This window comes from Coccinella septempunctata, chromosome 1 (assembly GCF_907165205.1).
Source record: "Coccinella septempunctata chromosome 1, icCocSept1.1, whole genome shotgun sequence".
Taxonomy (NCBI): Eukaryota; Metazoa; Arthropoda; class Insecta; order Coleoptera; family Coccinellidae; genus Coccinella; species Coccinella septempunctata.
This window is the reverse complement of record NC_058189.1, coordinates 32,657,478-32,676,595: the sequence shown is the minus strand read 5'-3', so window position 1 is coordinate 32,676,595 and position 19,118 is coordinate 32,657,478. Positions and strand designations below refer to the sequence as shown.

At 39.2% G+C, this 19,118-nt stretch overlaps 1 protein-coding gene and 1 long non-coding RNA gene across 3 annotated transcripts in view; both read right to left on the bottom strand.

Moving 5' to 3' along the window:
* LOC123322916 (serine/threonine-protein phosphatase 4 regulatory subunit 4-like) overlaps positions 1 to 19,118 on the bottom strand; it is a 55,381-nt gene extending 36,263 nt beyond the window's left edge. Inside the window, exon 1 of one of the 2 annotated variants that reach the window (XM_044911000.1) lies at positions 18,977 to 19,118. In XM_044911000.1, coding sequence (XP_044766935.1) covers positions 18,977 to 18,997 — 21 coding nt within the window. In that variant the 5' untranslated portion in view covers positions 18,998 to 19,118. The remainder of the gene's footprint in view (positions 1 to 18,976) is intronic. The other variant, XM_044910997.1, reaches the window with a different exon arrangement.
* On the bottom strand, positions 3,112 to 4,220 carry LOC123322918. Its single transcript, XR_006539229.1, has 2 exons — positions 3,953 to 4,220; positions 3,112 to 3,831 (listed from the first exon to the last, which is right to left on the bottom strand). It is a non-coding gene; the product is annotated as an uncharacterized LOC123322918 (long non-coding RNA).

The following is a 19,118-nucleotide window of genomic DNA, read 5'->3' as shown; positions in this document are numbered from 1 at the left end:
ACCATAGTCACAGATTGCAATTCCGTTAAGGCAACAGCTACTAAAAAGGATCTTATTCCTCGAATAGCCCGCTGGTGGGTTTACCTTCAAGATTTCGATTTTGAGATAAAGTACCGTAAAGGAAGCAATCTTCCACATGTGGATTATCTGAGTAGAAATCCTGTAAACACAATACGCCGAGTTTCGCATAATAACTGGGCTTACATTGAACAGAAGGGAAACGAGGAAGTTCAAAACATGTTGGAACAGCTAAGGAATGGAGATCTCGACTCTAACCAATACACTGAAAAGGATGGAATGTTGTACCACAAGCACCACAACCCAGATGGAACAATGAATCTGCAGTGGTTTGTTCCTAGACAAAGTCGCTTAGGGATACTCCGTATCTTCCATGACGAGCAGTGTCATATCGGCGATGATAAAACTTACCAGTCGATAGCTGCAAATTTTTGGTTTCCACGAATGAGACACTTCATCAAATGTTATGTTAGGCATTGTGTAATATGTGCAGTAAAAAAGACAAGAACAGGACCACTACAAGGTTTTGTACATCCAGTAGAGATTCCCAAAGAACCATTTCACACCTTACATTTGGATTGTTTAGGACCATTACCTGTGTCTACTGACGGTTACAAGCACATTTTGGTTATCGTTGATAGTTTTACGAAATATTGCATTTTGATGCCAATGAAAAGTGTGACCACCGCAGAAACTCGCGAAAAATTAGAAACTGTGTTATCATTATTTGGAACCCCTAAACGAGTTATAATGGATGCCGCTACGTCGTTCAAGAATACAACTTTTCCAAAGTATCTGGAGAATTGGAATATCGAGCATCATTATGTTACGCCAGACATACACAGAGGAAATGGACAGGTGGAACGCTATATGAGAACCATTAGGAATTTATTGAGAATTGAAACTCGAGTAAAGGCAGAATGGCCGAGTGGTTTATGGAAAATCCAGCTTGTTCTTAACACAACTGTGCAGAAATCAACTAATTCGACTCCACTGCAATTACTCTTGGGAATCCAAAGTTCGACACCATTGATACAGGCGTTATTGAAAAATGTGTCAAAGGATCTGTCTTCAATAAGAAACCGAGATTTGGATAGACAGCGAGTAGCAGAAAAATTGTCCTCGACACGTGATCTGAACGATGTTAATAAGAGAAGAAGAGATAACGTTCAGTACTCGCCTGGTGACTTTGTGCTGATGCACCGTGATTCTCAGATGCACATTAGTAAAAGCGATTATGAGTTTCTGGGTCCATACGAGGTGGTGAACTGCCTGGATAATGGACGCTATGAAATTAAGAAGGTTGGCACGAACATCGTGACGAAAGCAGCCAAGGAGCAGCTCAGACGATGGCCTACACAATGGGCTTTGAATGTTGACATGAATGAAGTATTGGATTTTCTGGAGTCAGAAAGTGACTCAGTTGAAAGAGAAGGTTGGTGTAGAAACATTAATGCTGTTATTGCATTGTCAGTCTCTGTCCCGTTAGTGGTAGAGCTGAGTAATGGCCGAGGTCATTACAGCTACAATTGGTAAAATTTTAATTTTTGTCAGTCTCTGTCCCGTTAGTGGTAGAGCTGAGTGATGGCTGAGGTCATTACAGGTACAATTTTGATTTTGTCAGTCTCTGTCCCGTTAGTGGTAGAGCTGAGTGATGGCCGAGGTCATTACAGGTATAATTTTGATTGATGTTTGTCAGTCTCTGTACCCTTATTGGTAGAGCTGAGTGATGGCTGAGGTCATTACAGGTATAATTTTGATTTTTGTCAGTCTCTGTCCCGTTAGTGGTAGAGCTGAGAAATGACTGATGTCTTTACAGGTGTAATTTCGATATTTGTCTGTCTCTGTAACGTAAGTGATAGAGCAGGGTAATGGCTGAGGTCATTACAGATATAATTTTGATTATGTGAGACTCTGACCAGCAAGTGGTACAGCTGATTGATAGCTGAGGTATTTACGAGTATAATTTGATAAGAGCAGAGTGATGATCGAGATTATCACTGAATTGTATGTCTCTGGGTCTCAGTCCCGTGAGTGGTTGAGCCAGGTGAAAGAAAAAATAATATTTCTTTTTCACAGATAGGTCTTCTGGAGAAAAATGCGTCGAGAGCGTCGCAGTTGTCAGGAAGGCCGTGTAAGAAATCGAATACACGAATATGGTGAGCCGCTGCCGGTCAAAGGGGATAAGCGCTGAGTAAACATAAACGACAGCCGAGATTTGAAGCTGTGGTACTCAGGCAATTGGATTGGAAGATCCCTGCGTGCTCGGATGAACCAGCCGCTCGATATTTCTTGTGTTTACGAAAATAAATAATTAAGTTTGGAATTCTTGAGTTTCATTTCTAACAGTATATTACGGGTATATCCCATCCTTCACAAAATTTGCCAGATGTTTGTTTTGAGTTACAGTAAGCCAGGGAAAGGTACTAACCTCGGGAGGAGAAAATCGATCAATTCTATAGAAAATATATGCATAGAAGAGTAATTGAGAGAAATATCCGGTCAAAAGATCCAACATATTTTAAATCTTTTAGCAAATGGACTACCCATTATTTGTTCGATTATACATAATTAGCCTAAGAAACATTTTCTATTATTACCAGGCGTATGGTATGGTCCGTATATACACATTTGGTAACCGAAAGTTACCAGAGCGGTTACTCTGGTGACAGATATTGAACCGAATTGTCAGGAATTCGACATTTACGGACCGCGCACTAACTAACCAGAATAAATCAAAGTGTAGGTATATACGGACCACCATAGAGAAAGGGAAAGAGGAGAGTAGTCAATTCAGTGTTATTCATGGGCGACACGTTTAGTGGCGCCCCCCTTGGCTACTGGAGAAACTAATCCGAAAAAATTTGCGCGGGAAATTCAAATAACGGCCTCGTTTTTGAAATAATATTTACCAAGTTCGAAAAATACACTCCGTCGCCTCTCTCTACTCCTATTGTTCTTTTTATCGAGTTTAGTGGGAAAGATTCGATTAAAAGAACGACAGGAGTAGAGAGAGTCGATGGAGTGTATTTTTCGAACTTGGTAATTATAGATTTTTAGATGTATCATGAAATAGTGTAATAAAATAGAAAATCAACTGAAATAAATATATATTCATGAAAATATTAGAAAATTACATTTGTATAGAAAAAATATACAGAAAATTAACCGAAATGAATATATAATACAAATATTTGACAATAACAACTATAATTACAATATTGTACAGGATACATTATATAAAGGAACTGATCTTGTAAAGGGTTGAATGGATAAATAATATGGGCCAAACTAAACACAAAAACTGAACTTTGATATACATGAATAACTGAATTTGATGGATTCAGGCTTTATTTCTATGTGGTCATATCATATTGTATATTATCGTAATACTTTCTTACAATTATTAGAGAAATACATACCATACTCCAATAAATCATGAACAACCAAGTCCACATATTCTTCACATGTAAACCAGAAAAATGTTACATGCGACTTTAAAAATAATTTCAACTTAGGGGTTATCGATGCAATATGTCCAAATTGCGGTACAATATGCCATTCTCATCGTTTTCATAACTCTTGTTAGATTTAGAAATGGTCAAATATCAAATTATTGCAGTTTTATATGATGTAATAATAACAGTTCGAAAAGCAGCAAACATATTTCCCGGAGGATCCCCTAGATTGAGACTTCTAGTTCTCAAAAACTTGAATCCCTGGTCCCTACAACTTTTGTGTGGCATTTATTGTTTAAAGCCATCCAGACTTGAAAGCCATTTGAGTCTTTCTTGTTTCTTCTGGGCATGGGATCTGAAAAAATATTCTATATTTTGGAATCCAAAAAATGAATAACATTTCGCAATTTTGTAAAAAATCAAGCAATACATAATTTTAATTGATTATAGAAATAGAAATATATACAAAAACTCACCATGTGTTCAAAAGCAAACAATTTCTTTTTCGGGGAATAAACAAAAATCTCGAAATACTCTAACTTTTTGCATTAAACAAAACAAACTCAGACGGAATGACGGAAATCAGCTGACTTGAGTTCTGTCATAGATTACAGATTTCTTTCATCCACATCCACTAGTTCTTGAACTGGCCACCAAACACTAGCGCCATTTTCGACGGGATTCCAAAAATTCTTAACCTAATTCTAAAAACGTGTCCCCCGTGTTGCCTATCTATTCGGCAGTCTCTCTTTTCTCTTGTCTCTGCGGACCACAGCCCAGGATATACCGTCGCGTCCAGGCTGCAACCTCAGAGGATAGCGACTTCCGCCCGAGGTGGTTTGCTAGAATTCAAAGATTAACTCTATAATCTTTGGCTAGAATCTAGAATTGTAGGAATGAGGCGCCTTCACACTAACGCACCGATTGTTCACCATTGAACTCAAGAAAGAGTTCAATGTTGTTTACCGACCATTTCAGTCGACTTCGTTTCGCTGATCGTTTGGACGGTAAAAATCCGGTTAGTGTGCTCGTACCTGCAACCAATAAAATATCGGCCGATTTTATACCGGTCGTCCAAATTCCAATAGTGAACTACGTGTGCGAACGGGAACTGGCACACACGCCACCACTGATCGGTGCCGGTAAAATGCCGGTGAGCAACCGTTCAATACCGACAATACCAGGATGTAGTGGCGTAGGTGACTAAGTATACGTTTGTACAAGCACCGATTGTTTACCATTGAACTCAAGATAGAGGTCTTCCTTGAGTTCAATGTTGTTTACAGACCATTTCAGTCGACTTCGTTTGGCTGATCGTATGGACGGTAAAAATCCGGTCAGTGTGCTCGCACCTGCTACCGATAAAATATCGGCCGACTTTATACCGGTCGTCCAAATTCCAATAGTGAACTACGTGTGCGAACGGGACCTGGCACACACGCCGACCACTGATCGGTGCCGGTAAAATGCCGGTGAGCAACCGTTCAATACCGGCAATACCAGGATGTAGTGGCGAAGGTGACTAAGTATACGTTTGTACAAGCACCGATTGTTTACCATTGAACTCAAGATAGAGGTCTTCCTTGAGTTCAAAGTTGTTTACAGACCATTTCAGTCGACTTCGTTTGGCTGATCGTATGGACGGTAAAAATCCGGTCAGTGTGCTCGCACCTGCTACCGATAAATTATCGGCAGACTTTATACCGGTCGTCCAAATTCCAATAGTGAACTACGTGTGCGAACGGAAACTGGCACACACGCCACCACTGATCGGTGCCAGTAAAATGCCGGTGAGCAACCGTTCAATACCGGCAATACCAGGATGTAGTGGCGTAGGTGACTAAGTATACGTTTGTACAAGCACCGATTGTTTACCATTGAACTCAAGATAGAGGTCTTCCTTGAGTTCAAAGTTGTTTACAGACCATTTCAGTCGACTTCGTTTGGCTGATCGTATGGACGGTAAAAATCCGGTCAGTGTGCTCGCACCTGCTACCGATAAATTATCGGCAGACTTTATACCGGTCGTCCAAATTCCAATAGTGAACTACGTGTGCGAACGGGACCTGGCACACACGCCGACCACTGATCGGTGCCGGTAAAATGCCGGTGAGCAACCGTTCAATACCGGCAATACCAGGATGTAGTGGCGTAGGTGACTAAGTATACGTTTGTACAAGCACCGATTGTTTACCATTGAACTCAAGATAGAGGTCTTCCTTGAGTTCAAAGTTGTTTACAGACCATTTCAGTCGACTTCGTTTGGCTGATCGTATGGACGGTAAAAATCCGGTCAGTGTGCTCGCACCTGCTACCGATAAATTATCGGCAGACTTTATACCGGTCGTCCAAATTCCAATAGTGAACTACGTGTGCGAACGGAAACTGGCACACACGCCACCACTGATCGGTGCCAGTAAAATGCCGGTGAGCAACCGTTCAATACCGGCAATACCAGGATGTAGTGGCGTAGGTGACTAAGTATACGTTTGTACAAGCACCGATTGTTTACCATTGAACTCAAGATAGAGGTCTTCCTTGAGTTCAAAGTTGTTTACAGACCATTTCAGTCGACTTCGTTTGGCTGATCGTATGGACGGTAAAAATCCGGTCAGTGTGCTCGCACCTGCTACCGATAAATTATCGGCAGACTTTATACCGGTCGTCCAAATTCCAATAGTGAACTACGTGTGCGAACGGGACCTGGCACACACGCCGACCACTGATCGGTGCCGGTAAAATGCCGGTGAGCAACCGTTCAATACCGGCAATACCAGGATGTAGTGGCGTAGGTGACTAAGTATACGTTTGTACAAGCACCGATTGTTTACCATTGAACTCAAGATAGAGGTCTTCCTTGAGTTCAAAGTTGTTTACAGACCATTTCAGTCGACTTCGTTTGGCTGATCGTATGGACGGTAAAAATCCGGTCAGTGTGCTCGCACCTGCTACCGATAAATTATCGGCAGACTTTATACCGGTCGTCCAAATTCCAATAGTGAACTACGTGTGCGAACGGGACCTGGCACACACGCCGACCACTGATCGGTGCCGGTAAAATGCCGGTGAGCAACCGTTCAATACCGGCAATACCAGGATGTAGTGGCGTAGGTGACTAAGTAAACGTTTGTACAAGCACCGATTGTTTACCATTGAACTCAAGATAGAGGTCTTCCTTGAGTTCAAAGTTGTTTACAGACCATTTCAGTCGACTTCGTTTGGCTGATCGTATGGACGGTAAAAATCCGGTCAGTGTGCTCGCACCTGCTACCGATAAATTATCGGCAGACTTTATACCGGTCGTCCAAATTCCAATAGTGAACTACGTGTGCGAACGGGACCTGGCACACACGCCGACCACTGATCGGTGCCGGTGAAATGCCGGTGAGCAACCGTTCAATACCGGCAATACCAGGATGTAGTGGCGAAGGTGACTAAATATACGTTTGTACAAGCACCGATTGTTTACCATTGAACTCAAGATAGAGGTCTTCCTTGAGTTCAAAGTTGTTTACAGACCATTTCAGTCGACTTCGTTTGGCTGATCGTATGGACGGTTAAAATCCGGTCAGTGTGCTCGCACCTGCTACCGATAAATTATCGGCAGACTTTATACCGGTCGTCCAAATTCCAATAGTGAACTACGTGTGCGAACGGGACCTGGCACACACGCCGACCACTGATCGGTGCCGGTAAAATGCCGGTGAGCAACCGTTCAATACCGGCAATACCAGGATGTAGTGGCGTAGGTGACTAAGTATACGTTTGTACAAGCACCGATTGTTTACCATTGAACTCAAGATAGAGGTCTTCCTTGAGTTCAATGTTGTTTACCGACCATTCCAGTCGACTTCGTTTGGCTGATCGTTTGGACGGTAAAAATCCGGTTAGTGTGCTCGCACCTGCTACCGATATAATATCGGTCGTCCAAATTCCAATAGTAAATCACGTGTGGGAACGGGACCTGGCACACACGCCGACCGCTGATCGGTGCCGGTAAAATGCCGGTGGGCAACCGTCCAATACCGGGATGTAGTTGGGTACGTGACTAACCCCGGGTTTCATAAAGCTAGATCGGGGAATCAACCCTTGATTGACGAACAGACGTCAATATGTTTTCAATCGATAATTCAGTCATGATCATTCAGAATATCATTCTCGCATCAAATTATGATGTTTATAAGTCCATTTACGTATTCTTAATTGCTACTCCTTCTATATATTCAGAAATGAAAAGGTTTCAGTGATTTCGTTTTAGAAATCGAGTGACTGTCAAATCGTTGATCGGACAACCAAAATTTTATGAAACCCGCTGTAAGTATACGTTTGTTCTAGCCCCGATTGTTCACCATTGAACTCAAGAAAAAGTTCTTTCTTGAGTTGTTTTCCGACTTTCGACCATATCAGTCGAATGAGGGCTACCGGGTGTGAATTCGGCGCTAGATGTGCTAGTAAGTATAGCGTGAGGTCCAAATCATAGACTCAACTTTATGATTAATATTAAGTTCATGGTATCCATATATCTATAATAATACTTTTATTGATATAACGTGTTTAATGCTATAAAAGAAGTGAAGCCAAATCATTGTCAGAAAAGAACTTGCACACATGACGAACACGATATTGATTAGTAACCAAATATTTATACAGGGTGTTTCATCATAAACTGGACAAACTCATATGACGTGTAGAGAACATCGGGAGAATCATTTTTTTCTCATGAAATATTTCCCGTTTTCGAAGCATAAAGGAGATACACGGTGTTTAATGTCATTTTCGAGCGTTATTATATTGAGTGTGGTCGGTTATGTATAAGACTGGAAGTAATGGTTTCTTGTCATATCGTAGTATTTTTGGATGCTTCATTTAGAAATGTTGTAGAGCACCGAAAAAAAAATTACAAAATGGCGGAAAACCTGCAATGTTCGTGATTTTTTTTTTCGGTTGCCAAATTGATTTTCATTTCTTAAATTAACACAATTTTTAAAGGATATCTGTGAAAAATTTTTTTCAGAAATCGAACACAACTTTTTTTTTACATGTCTACAGCGAAAAAAAAATTTCACTCGAAATTGATGAAATTTTTCACGATTGTACTTACTTTCATACCTAACACGAATATCAAAACAGAATCGAAAAATTTCAAACGGTTTCGTTTTTACAGCCATTCAAATGTCCCGTTCGAATATCTGAAATAATAAAAAAACATGACACAGCTTGTGTTCTTAGGCCCATAATTTTTGAATTTGTATGTCGAAACATTCCAGATTGCAAAATGAATTTAAAAAAATCAGTGAAACTTCATTGAGAGTCGAACTCCCTGCTCTGAGTTAAGTACCTATTAAAATAAATGTGGAATCTGAATTGAGACTGTTCAAAGGTTTTTAATTTTCGTTGCCAAGCAATGGCATTTCATAGAATTTGACAGAGTATTTGAATTTAACTGAATATAATATTGCTACTATCTTGAAACCAATTTATGCAGTTTGAGTAGAAATTGGCGGTTAATACTTCCCAGATATTAATGGCATGGCATTATTGCGGAAATTTCTACGAATAATTTCACAATTTCACAAACGCAACAAAAAAAACCTATTAGTATAAAATTTATTCATAATTCGTTGTCAAAAATATTGCCATTTTTCAGGATACACTTTCTCGCCCTTTTCGCCACACTATCCACCGCTGAACGAACCATTTCCGGGTTTCGGCGAATCTCTTCGGCGGCTGATTCGATTCTTTGAATCAGTTCTTCTCTCGAAGTCACAGGAGCTCGCTTATCATAAACAAGACTCTTCATATGACCCCAGAAATAAAAATCCATAGGTGTAAGATCTGGAGAACGAGGAGGCCATGCGACAGGTCCCAATCGGCCGATCCATCGGCGAGGGTATTGAGAGTCTAAAAATTCTCGTACACTCCTCACTGTGTGAGCAGGGCAACCATCATGCTGGTATCATATTCCTTGAAAGTGACTCAAAGGAATATCTTCCAATAGATCGGGCAGAGTTTCCCTCAAAAATTGATTATAGCCATTTCCAGTCAATGTTTCAGGAAGAATGTACGGTCCTATAATGAATCCATCCTTCATTCCCGCCCAAACATCGACAGAAAATCTCTTCTGGCTATTTTTTGCTACTGTTGCATGTGGATTCTTCCTTTGCCATATTATATTATTTTTTTTGTTGAAGAAACCATCTCTGTGGAATGTTGTTTCATCCGTAAACAGTAGGAGACGTAGGAAATTCCTATTCCCACGTATCCTTCTTAAAATAAATTCACAGAATTCTTTCCTCTTCTCAAAATCACCTTCTTCTAAGGTTTGACATGAATGGAAATGGTAGGGATGGTTGCGATTTCTTTTCAAAACTCTCCATACAGTGGATTTACTCTTATTCACACTTGGATGATTTGTTAGAGTTCTCGTTGATACCATCGGATTTTCACTCACTAAATCCAGGATACGTTCTTCGTTATTTCGGATTGTTTCCTTCTTCTTGCGGTGAAGAATACCTTCTTCACGTAATTTACGCACTGTTTCTATGAAAGTTTTAAAATTAGGAACGTTTCGGCTTGGAAATCTGCGAGCGTAAATTTCCCTTGCTTTTCTCCCTGAGGAATTCGCTTCATAATAAGCCTGAACCATATCATTTTTTTCTGAAAGTGAATATTTCATTTTCGTTTGCATACAAATCGTTTCAATATACTCGAATTATTCAGTAAAATTCAAATACCCTTTCAAATTCTATCGGCTACTGTTGCTCGGCAACGAAAATTAATATGTGTACTCAGAACCTTAGAACAGACTCATATTTCACATTAATACTTAACTCAGAGTAGGGAGTTCGACTCTCAATGAAGTTTCACTGATTTTTTTAAATTCATTTTGCAATCGTTAATGGTTAATTTCAATGGAATTCTGTATCTACTATCCTCGATACCAGTTTAGGGTACTGTTTAGAGGATTGTGAATGTAAATTTTTTTTTGTACTTGTATATTTTATTCAATAAATCATTTCAAAAAAAAAATCTGGAATGTTTCGACATACAAATTCAAAAATTATGGGCCTAAGAACACAAGCTGTGTCATGTTTTTTTATTATTTCAGATATTCGAACGGGACATTTGAATGGCTGTAAAAACGAAACCGTTTGATATTTTTCGATTCTGTTTTGATATTCGTGTTAGGTATGAAAGTAAGTACAATCGTGAAAAATTTCATCAATTTCAAGTGAAATTATTTTTTCGCTGTAGACATGTAAAAAAAAAGTTGTGTTCGATTTCTGAAAAAATTTTTTCACAGATATCCTTTAAAAATTGTGTTAATTTAGGAAATGAAAATCAATTTGGCAACCGAAAAAAAAAATCTCGAACATTGCAGGTTTTCCGCCATTTTGTAATTTTTTTTTCGGTGCTCTACACCATTTCTGAATGAAGCATCCAAAAATACTACGATATGACAAGAAACCATTACTTCCAGTCTTATACATAACCGACCACACTCAATATAATAACGCTCGAAAATGACATTAAACACCGTGTATCTCCCTTATGCTTCGAAAACGGGAAATATTTCATAAGAAAAAAATGATTCTCCCGATGTTCTCTACACGTCATATGAGTTTGTCCAGTTTATGATGAAACACCCTGTATATTCAATTTCTCCAATATTATGATCTGTGAAATGACAAGTCCCCGTCATTGTAGATAAACAAATCTTGCATTAGTTTGTCTATGTTCAGGACCTCACTCTACAAAGGTGCCAACTGGTGAGCAAAAAAACGGTAGCCCCCATTCGTTTGGCTGATCGTTTGGTCGGTAAAAATCCGGTGAGTGTGCTCGCAACTGCTACAGATAAAATATCGCAACTGCGGCCGATATTTTATCGGCAGTAGCAGTTGCTAGCACACTAACCGGATATTTACCGTCCAAAAGATCAGCCAACTAAAGTCGACTGAAATGGTCGGTAAAAAACATTGAACACAAGAAAGAACTCCTTCTTGAGTTCAATGGTAAACAATCGGTGCTTGTACAAACATGTAATTAGTCACGTACGCCACTATACATCCCGGTATTGCCGGTATTGGACGGTTGCTCACAGGCATTTCACCGTCACCGATCAGTGGTCGGCGTATGTGCAAGGTCCCGTTCCCACTCGTGGTTCAATATTGGAATTTGGACGACCGATATAAAATCGGCCGTCCAAAATCGGTGTGTGTGCAACTATAGGCATAGGGCAAATGATCCGCTCGGTTTTTGGACGTGTAAAACTCAAAATCGATTAGCCCGAGTGACTTTGTTCGTTTGGATTCGGGGCGTTTGTGTATTCACGCAGGTTTCTAATTGAAGGTACCTCAGAGTGTTGTAGCCAATCTTTCATCTGCACTTATACTCTCACCCATTCTTGTATCCTGTTTAGAAAATTATATTCTGAAGCCCGTTTGCAACAGCCGAGAATTCTCTATAGTATATCCAAATCCAAGAGGCCAGCGGTAAACATTGCAGCATGAAGTGATCACGCGTCAAGAACGTGATAACGCAGAGGTGTACTAATAAATTGAATTCCGAGAGCGTTATATTTTAAAACTTTTTGAGTGTTCCAGTTCCGGTGAAAAATGTGTATGCTTATCTACGAGTCTGAGTAATGAACAATTAATCTAAAGTTCCCACTTTAATAAATACTATGTATATAAATGTGTAACAATATTTTTTTTTTAAAAGTGACTACCCCGTAGTGTCGTCAGAAGATGCAGAACTTTCCTCTAAGTTGACGATGACTGGTGTTATATCATCCATAATATTATCCAGTTTCCACATGTCTACCTCAACTTTTTGTTTGACATGTTTCACGTACTTTCTCCATCTTTCGGAAGTAACCCGTGAGAGAGCCTCTTGAAAAAGATTTTGGACGTCAGCCCTTTTAAATGTGGTGTTTTTATCTGCCACAAAATTCTTGACATCGGCCCAAATCAATTCAATAGGGTTCAGTTCGCAGTGGTAGGGCGGTAATCTAAGTACAGTAATATTTTGGGCCTTTGCGGTTTCATCCACAATGTATTTTTCAAAGTTTTCTTTGTTCTGCCTGACTATCTGCAACTATTGCGCTTTTATGAGGTCAGGGGTGAAATCAATATTTTTCTCCCTCAACCATTGTTGGATATCACTCTTTCTGAATTGTGAATTAGGAATTTTTTCCATTTTCCTTGAATGGTAAGGAGCATTATCTAAAACTACTATAGAATTTTCCTCCAATTTAGCTCGACCACTTTTCGAAGGACTGACCATCCATTTCTTCATGGTAGTCACCAGTTTTTTTGGATTGGAAAGTCCAGAGTCCTCCAGTTAAAAAACCAGTGTCACTGACAATATGACACACTATAATTCTTTGCCCTTTGCCTGAAAAAATATATTCACTTCATTTGAAAAAGAATGTTGAAATTGTTTTCCACCAAAAAGGTACTTACATCAAGTTTCACAAAACTTTGATTGCTCGATCAACGATTTGGCATTCGATTTCCCGAAGGAAATCATTGAAACTTTCATATTTCCGAATATATTGGAGGAGTAGCAGTTGAGAATCATCAAATGGGCGTGTATAGATAATTATTTGGTGAAAGAATGATATTCAGAATGCTTATGACCAACTTATCGACTGAAAACTAATTGACGTTCATCCGTCACTCGATCGTTGATTCTCTGATCAAGCTTTATGAAACCAAAGGGTTAAACTCAAAATTCAAGACCTTCCCAGACGGATTTTTAATCCAGTAGATAATCCAGCAAGTAACGCTTGCCGAGAAGATGTAACTGTTTCATCGGTCCACACTTTGGATTTAGTATGACCGGTATTTACCCAAGTTTCATCCAAGCAGTAAATCTTCCTGTTTTCATCACGGAAGGTCCTAATTTTCGTGAGATAGTTTCTTCTCCAACATTTAATGTCGTCACGGTTCATTAAAAAACTGTTGCGTTGGCGACGTCCATATTTGAAATTAAGTTTTTTCAATATTATAGAGAAGGTACTCTTCTTAAAATTTGGCAAGTTCGAGTCTTCATTAACTATTTTTAATACTTTCTCTATAGTCGGGTGTTCATTTCTGAAGAAAAACTCGTGAACTTTTCGCCGTATTACATTTTTATCGAAATCTGATAAGGACTCCCATTTGGTGGTCCGATTTTGATTTGTTGCCGGCTGTGATAGAACACCGGAATTTATGTATTCGGAAATAATTCTCCTAACACTTCGAGCTCCAATGCCAAGTCTCTCAGCAACTCGGAGTTCTACGTCCTTTAAACACATTCCTGCATTTTGAATAATCTCAATTTTATAAGTATTCAAAATCATATCTTTTATCTCGGCACTGAAGTGTCGTTTCAGACGTCTCTTTTTTGGAGGACTTAAGTCAACACGCGATTCCTCAGCAGTATCAGTACTTGACATTATCTTAAATGCTTGTAACTTGAATAACTTGCTACAACTATAAACCAATTTACGAAAGAAAAAGCAATGAATGATCTCTGCAGTTCTGCACAACAATTCGCATACAATCAATGAATCAAACGTAATGCGGTACTGCATTACTCCCACCTGCAAACATGGCGTTCCTGAAGCTTTGACCAATAAGAGGAGTACCTTAAATAAGATCACGCGTTAGTCAGTTTGTTTACGCTGGCCTCTCGGATTTGGATAGACTATAGAGAATTTACTCGAAAATTCATGCGCCGTGAATTATATACCGTTGCATACGCACTTTCGGTAGAATTCTCTGTTCAGTTGCATACAAAATAATCTCTGCCGTTTTCTTACGAGAATTTTGTAGAGAATTCTCCAGAGAATTCTCGGCTGTTGCAAACGGGCTTAATAGGATACTTTAGGATTCGGCATCCATTCTCAAATATACTGCTCCACAAGAGTTAGGGATATCGTATTCACTCGTTTTTAAAAGTATGTAATCTTCGAGAAAATTGCTGTAAAATCATTTAAAACTCAATAACAACTTGAATCGATCCAATAAAAATCGGTATGGGACATTTCGTCAATCTGGTCGCCTTTAATCTGAAGTTTGGTTCTTTGCATATTCTTCATGAATGTTCTTATTTTGAAATGATGTCAGTTTATCAACGGATTCGATTTGAAACGAGTTTTCTGAAAATGCCAAGACGTAAATTAACAAACGCTGAGGCTAATAGGGCTATCGGAATTCTAAAGGGTTGTCTAACTCAGGTTGTTGTAGCGGAAAGGCTCCAAGTCAGCCAAAGTGTGATATCTCGACTTTGGAATAGGTTCAGGGAGACAGGTTCCGTGTTGGAAAGACCAAGGCTTGGTGGGCGACGAAAAACAACACCTGCTCAGGATCGTTTCATCACCGTTTCGGCGAGAAGAAACCCTACATCTACAAGTAGAATGCTACAGAATACTCTTCAAAGTGCAGATGGGGTCCAAGTTTCCATCGAAACCATCAGACGACGTTTGAGAGAGGTTAATCTAGGTTCTAGACGTCCATTCAGAGGAGTTCCATTAACACGTGACCATAAGCGTCAAAGACTGGAATGGGCAAGGCAACATATCAATTGGAACGATCAATCGCGTAGTGTCCTTTTCACTGATGAATCCAGATATGGACGATTTTCAGTCGAAGAATAAGGGTATGAACAATCCCACTTATACCCCGTAATCGTCGCTATGTCCAAGAAGTTCATCCATTCCGACTTCCGAGGGGGTAGTGTTATAGTATGGGCCGGGATATGTTTCAACGGGCGCACAGATCTACACATTTGTCCTGGGAATATGACCGCCTTACACTATAGGGAGCATGTCATTGACAATGTTGTGCCAAATTTTCACGCTGCTATTGGTGACACTTTTCAATTTCTAGACGATAACGCTAGACCGCACCGTGCAGCCATAGTTGAGAATGCGCTCGAGGAGCTTGGTACTCCACATTTACCAATATCTCCCCACTTGGGAAAAAATGCAAAATTCCAAGTGATTTTATTAGTGCTGAAATTTTCTATATGTAATATTGATATTAATCAGAAACATAATAGTGAAGTCAGCCGATCGGCGGAGGGTGTAAAATACGTCAGTCGAGCACGTGAACTTGGGAAAAAAATTTGAAAGTCAAGTGATTTCATCCCGAATGAAAACACCTCCATATGATTTCTTACATATATGAAAATATAAAAATGACCGTCAGCTGCGTGTCTAGCGGGGGAAAGACCGTCAGTCAGAGCAAAAATGCATGAGCGCGCTCATGCATTTATACGGCGCGCGGAATTTTCAATGATCTGACTGACGGTCTTTTCCCCGCTGACGGTCATTTTTATATTTCCATATATGTAAGAAATCATATGAAGGTGTTTTCATTCGGGATGAAATCACTTGATTTTCAAATTTTTTTCCCCAGTTCACGCGCTCGACTAACGTATTTTCCACCGTCCGCCTATCGGCTGACTTCACTATTTTGTTTCTATTTAACATTAATATCACATATAAAAAATTTCAGCCGGGATAAAATCACTTGAAATTTTGCATTTTTTCCCAAGTTCCGCCGCCTCCCACGCCCGCACCCACCGATGGTATTGAAGCTGACGGTCGGTTTCGTCACTTGCAATGTGACTACAACCTACAGTATTAAATTCAGCCGGGATGAAATTCCTTGAAAAAAAAGCCCCTGCCTCCCGGACTATTATCAGATTTGAATTGCATAGAACATGCTTGGGATATTCTCTGGGAATAAAATTTCGTTATTTTACTCGATTTTTCTCAACCACCCTGTATAGGTACGCTGCTAAAATTAATTTGCAACTTGAAATCATATTAATATGAATTTTCATCACAAAAATCCTATTTTAACTATATTTTTTTGCAATTTAAGTCAATATCCCTAACTCATGTGGAGCAGTTTTTTAGTTTCTGAAATCCAAAAATTTGTACGCAACTCATTCAGCAGAGGCATTTATCCATATATGTATTACGATGTTCCATCCATTCTTTTACCCAACAGCCGCTGTTTCTCTTCCTTGAAATATTCATATACACTGCCAAGCACAATGCCACTTTCAGTTTGCGTTTTTTATTTAATTTGTCTATTTCAAGCTATGGAGCGCCGCTAAAACCGTTGAAAATTTCAACACGCCAACCTCTCGCTTTTAATGGAAGATTTCGAATTGGATGCTCCAAAGCACACGCGAGACTGTGCGAAAAACCTTTGCAACTTGACATGCGCCACTCCATACCACGTGATAAGTGAAAACACGAGTGATTGGCACTCGCGATCATAGACTTATTACCCCGATTTAATATGTCTATGGGCAAACTGCTCGCGATTCGATCGCGCGTGAAGGAGCGTTAGTGTTAGGCCTGCCGCAGACATGCAACTTTTCAGTTTCGCGATAGTTGCGCAAGAGTTTGATTGCAAGCGGTTCGAGGGCGCACACATACGCAATCGCTTAGTTTGTGTCGAGGCTGAAACTGTTCGATCGCAAAACTCTTCAGTTGCATGTCTGCGCGGCCCCATATAAATGCATTGTACCCACTTCTGCAACTAAACAGTTGCAAAACTAAATGCATGTGAATTAATTCTTATTATTTTTATAGCTGGAAAAAGATGAAGGAGAGGAACTGGTAATAACACCCCCCAAAGATTCGAATAAGCCAGTTGATTAATTATTTTTGAGAAGCCATACAGATCCTTCAATAACATTGTGCACAGGAGACTTTTTGGAAATGAAATGAAATTTGGGGAGTATTTCCGACTCTCCAAATATTATTTTTGACCCCCAAATCTTTATAGCTTCGGCGTACTACATTACCTATAAGGGTGGATGTTGTCGTACCAAGTCTATCAAGAGACTTCATCACCCTCACATGAGAATTTTTCACTAATTTTCTTATTTTTCCCTATATTATTTAATCGTATCTCGATTTAAACAGTATCCGCTCAACAGCGACGGCGCACAGAGGGGTAAATGACAAGTCTAGTCGGCCAAAAATATTTAAAAAGCATTTTCTGTTGGTTCAAGACTGTTGATTACGAAAAAAATATCATAAAAAATCTAGGACCTCTGGTATCAACCTTGCGAAAAATAAACAATGAGTGAGATAAATAGATACGATAATTCACCTTAATAATTTATTTACGATTTATAATAAGAAAATGGCAAACTCAATCAATCACCTGATGTGAAATTGATTTATTTCTTCTTAGTCGTCTGATTATTCACAACTTGCATAACTGTCCGAATAGAGAAGACTCTGAGGAGTTATTTGATTGGATGATTTTACCTTAAATGGCTTGCTTTTTTTCGTCGGTATTGGCCTCATGCCAGATAGAAGCGGATTGGAAGTAAGATATCGATGTTACAAGATTCTCTTGAAAATTTTCGAGCAAAATTTATTCGATAAAGACTGAAATGTTTTACATAATGTTTAATATTCTTCTGCTGCTCTTCGGAATAATTATCTCGATTTACTAGACAATTTTCAAAAAATTCCAAATTCTTGTACAAACTGGTCAACTGCTGGCTATCCCTAAGGTTGAAGAGGTTTTGTTTCATAATCGTGGTCACTCCAGATGGTCCTCAAATGACATTTTGTCTTTGACTAATGAACATAGCTCCATATATAGAATCTATTTTCCGACCTCATTTTGAAATTTCTTTATTCCTCATTTAGATTAGCTGAAGAAGAAAAATCAATATTTTCCAAAGTGGCGGTTATTGGCGGCTATTGATTGAAAATCTATCTACTACATAACTTGAACAACCAATTATGTTAAAATAGTTATCGGGAGTCATCAGGAAGTATAACAAATGTCTCATCGAATGTTGAAATTCACAATAACAAGAAGCATAAAATAAAGAGAACCATATATTAATTTTTTTATTGCTGAATCCTCTATTTTAATGAATAACATAACGCTATTACATAGATTCATACCTGGTCTCTCATAATCCATAATGAGATGGTCTTATAAAAGTTTGAGAGGTAACACAGGAAGCACTGACTTATGCATCGAAAGAGATATTTTTGATGCGTTAAAAAACTAATGTAATGCAACCGAGAAGTTCAAACGAATTTTTTCGCTAATTGATGATCAGGGAAACGATTTACGCCATTGATTCGAATCAGCCACTATTCTAATTGACCATTCAGTGCAGTTTTCCCATTTCTGATGCATTTTTGGAAACTGATTTTTGGCCGGCTAGATAATAACTTTACTCCTCTGTGCGGCGCTCTAATCTAACCTCGACAGATATGGACGGCCGAGTCGCGACTACTAGTTGAACGTCCAGGCACCGTGCAGCAACGCGTACTTTCCAGCGTCGAAAAAAAAAAACAAGCGATTCTGGCTGATTATAGAAGTTGAAAAGAGTGAAAAGCTTTCCTTTTGTTCTGGCATTACGAACGACAATTCTTAATGGGGTTTTCAGATAGAAAACTTGAAAGACCGTTATTGATATCTTGAGCAAAAAAACAACAGACAATAGGTACTTACTTTAACCACTTTAACACTCATTCTGACCAGTTCAGCAACTTTCTGCTTGTTTGATGTTCATCGAAAACAACTATAAAAAGAAATTAACTGAAATTTTGCATGTTTACCAAAAAGAGTTTGACACTATTAACTATTGAAATAA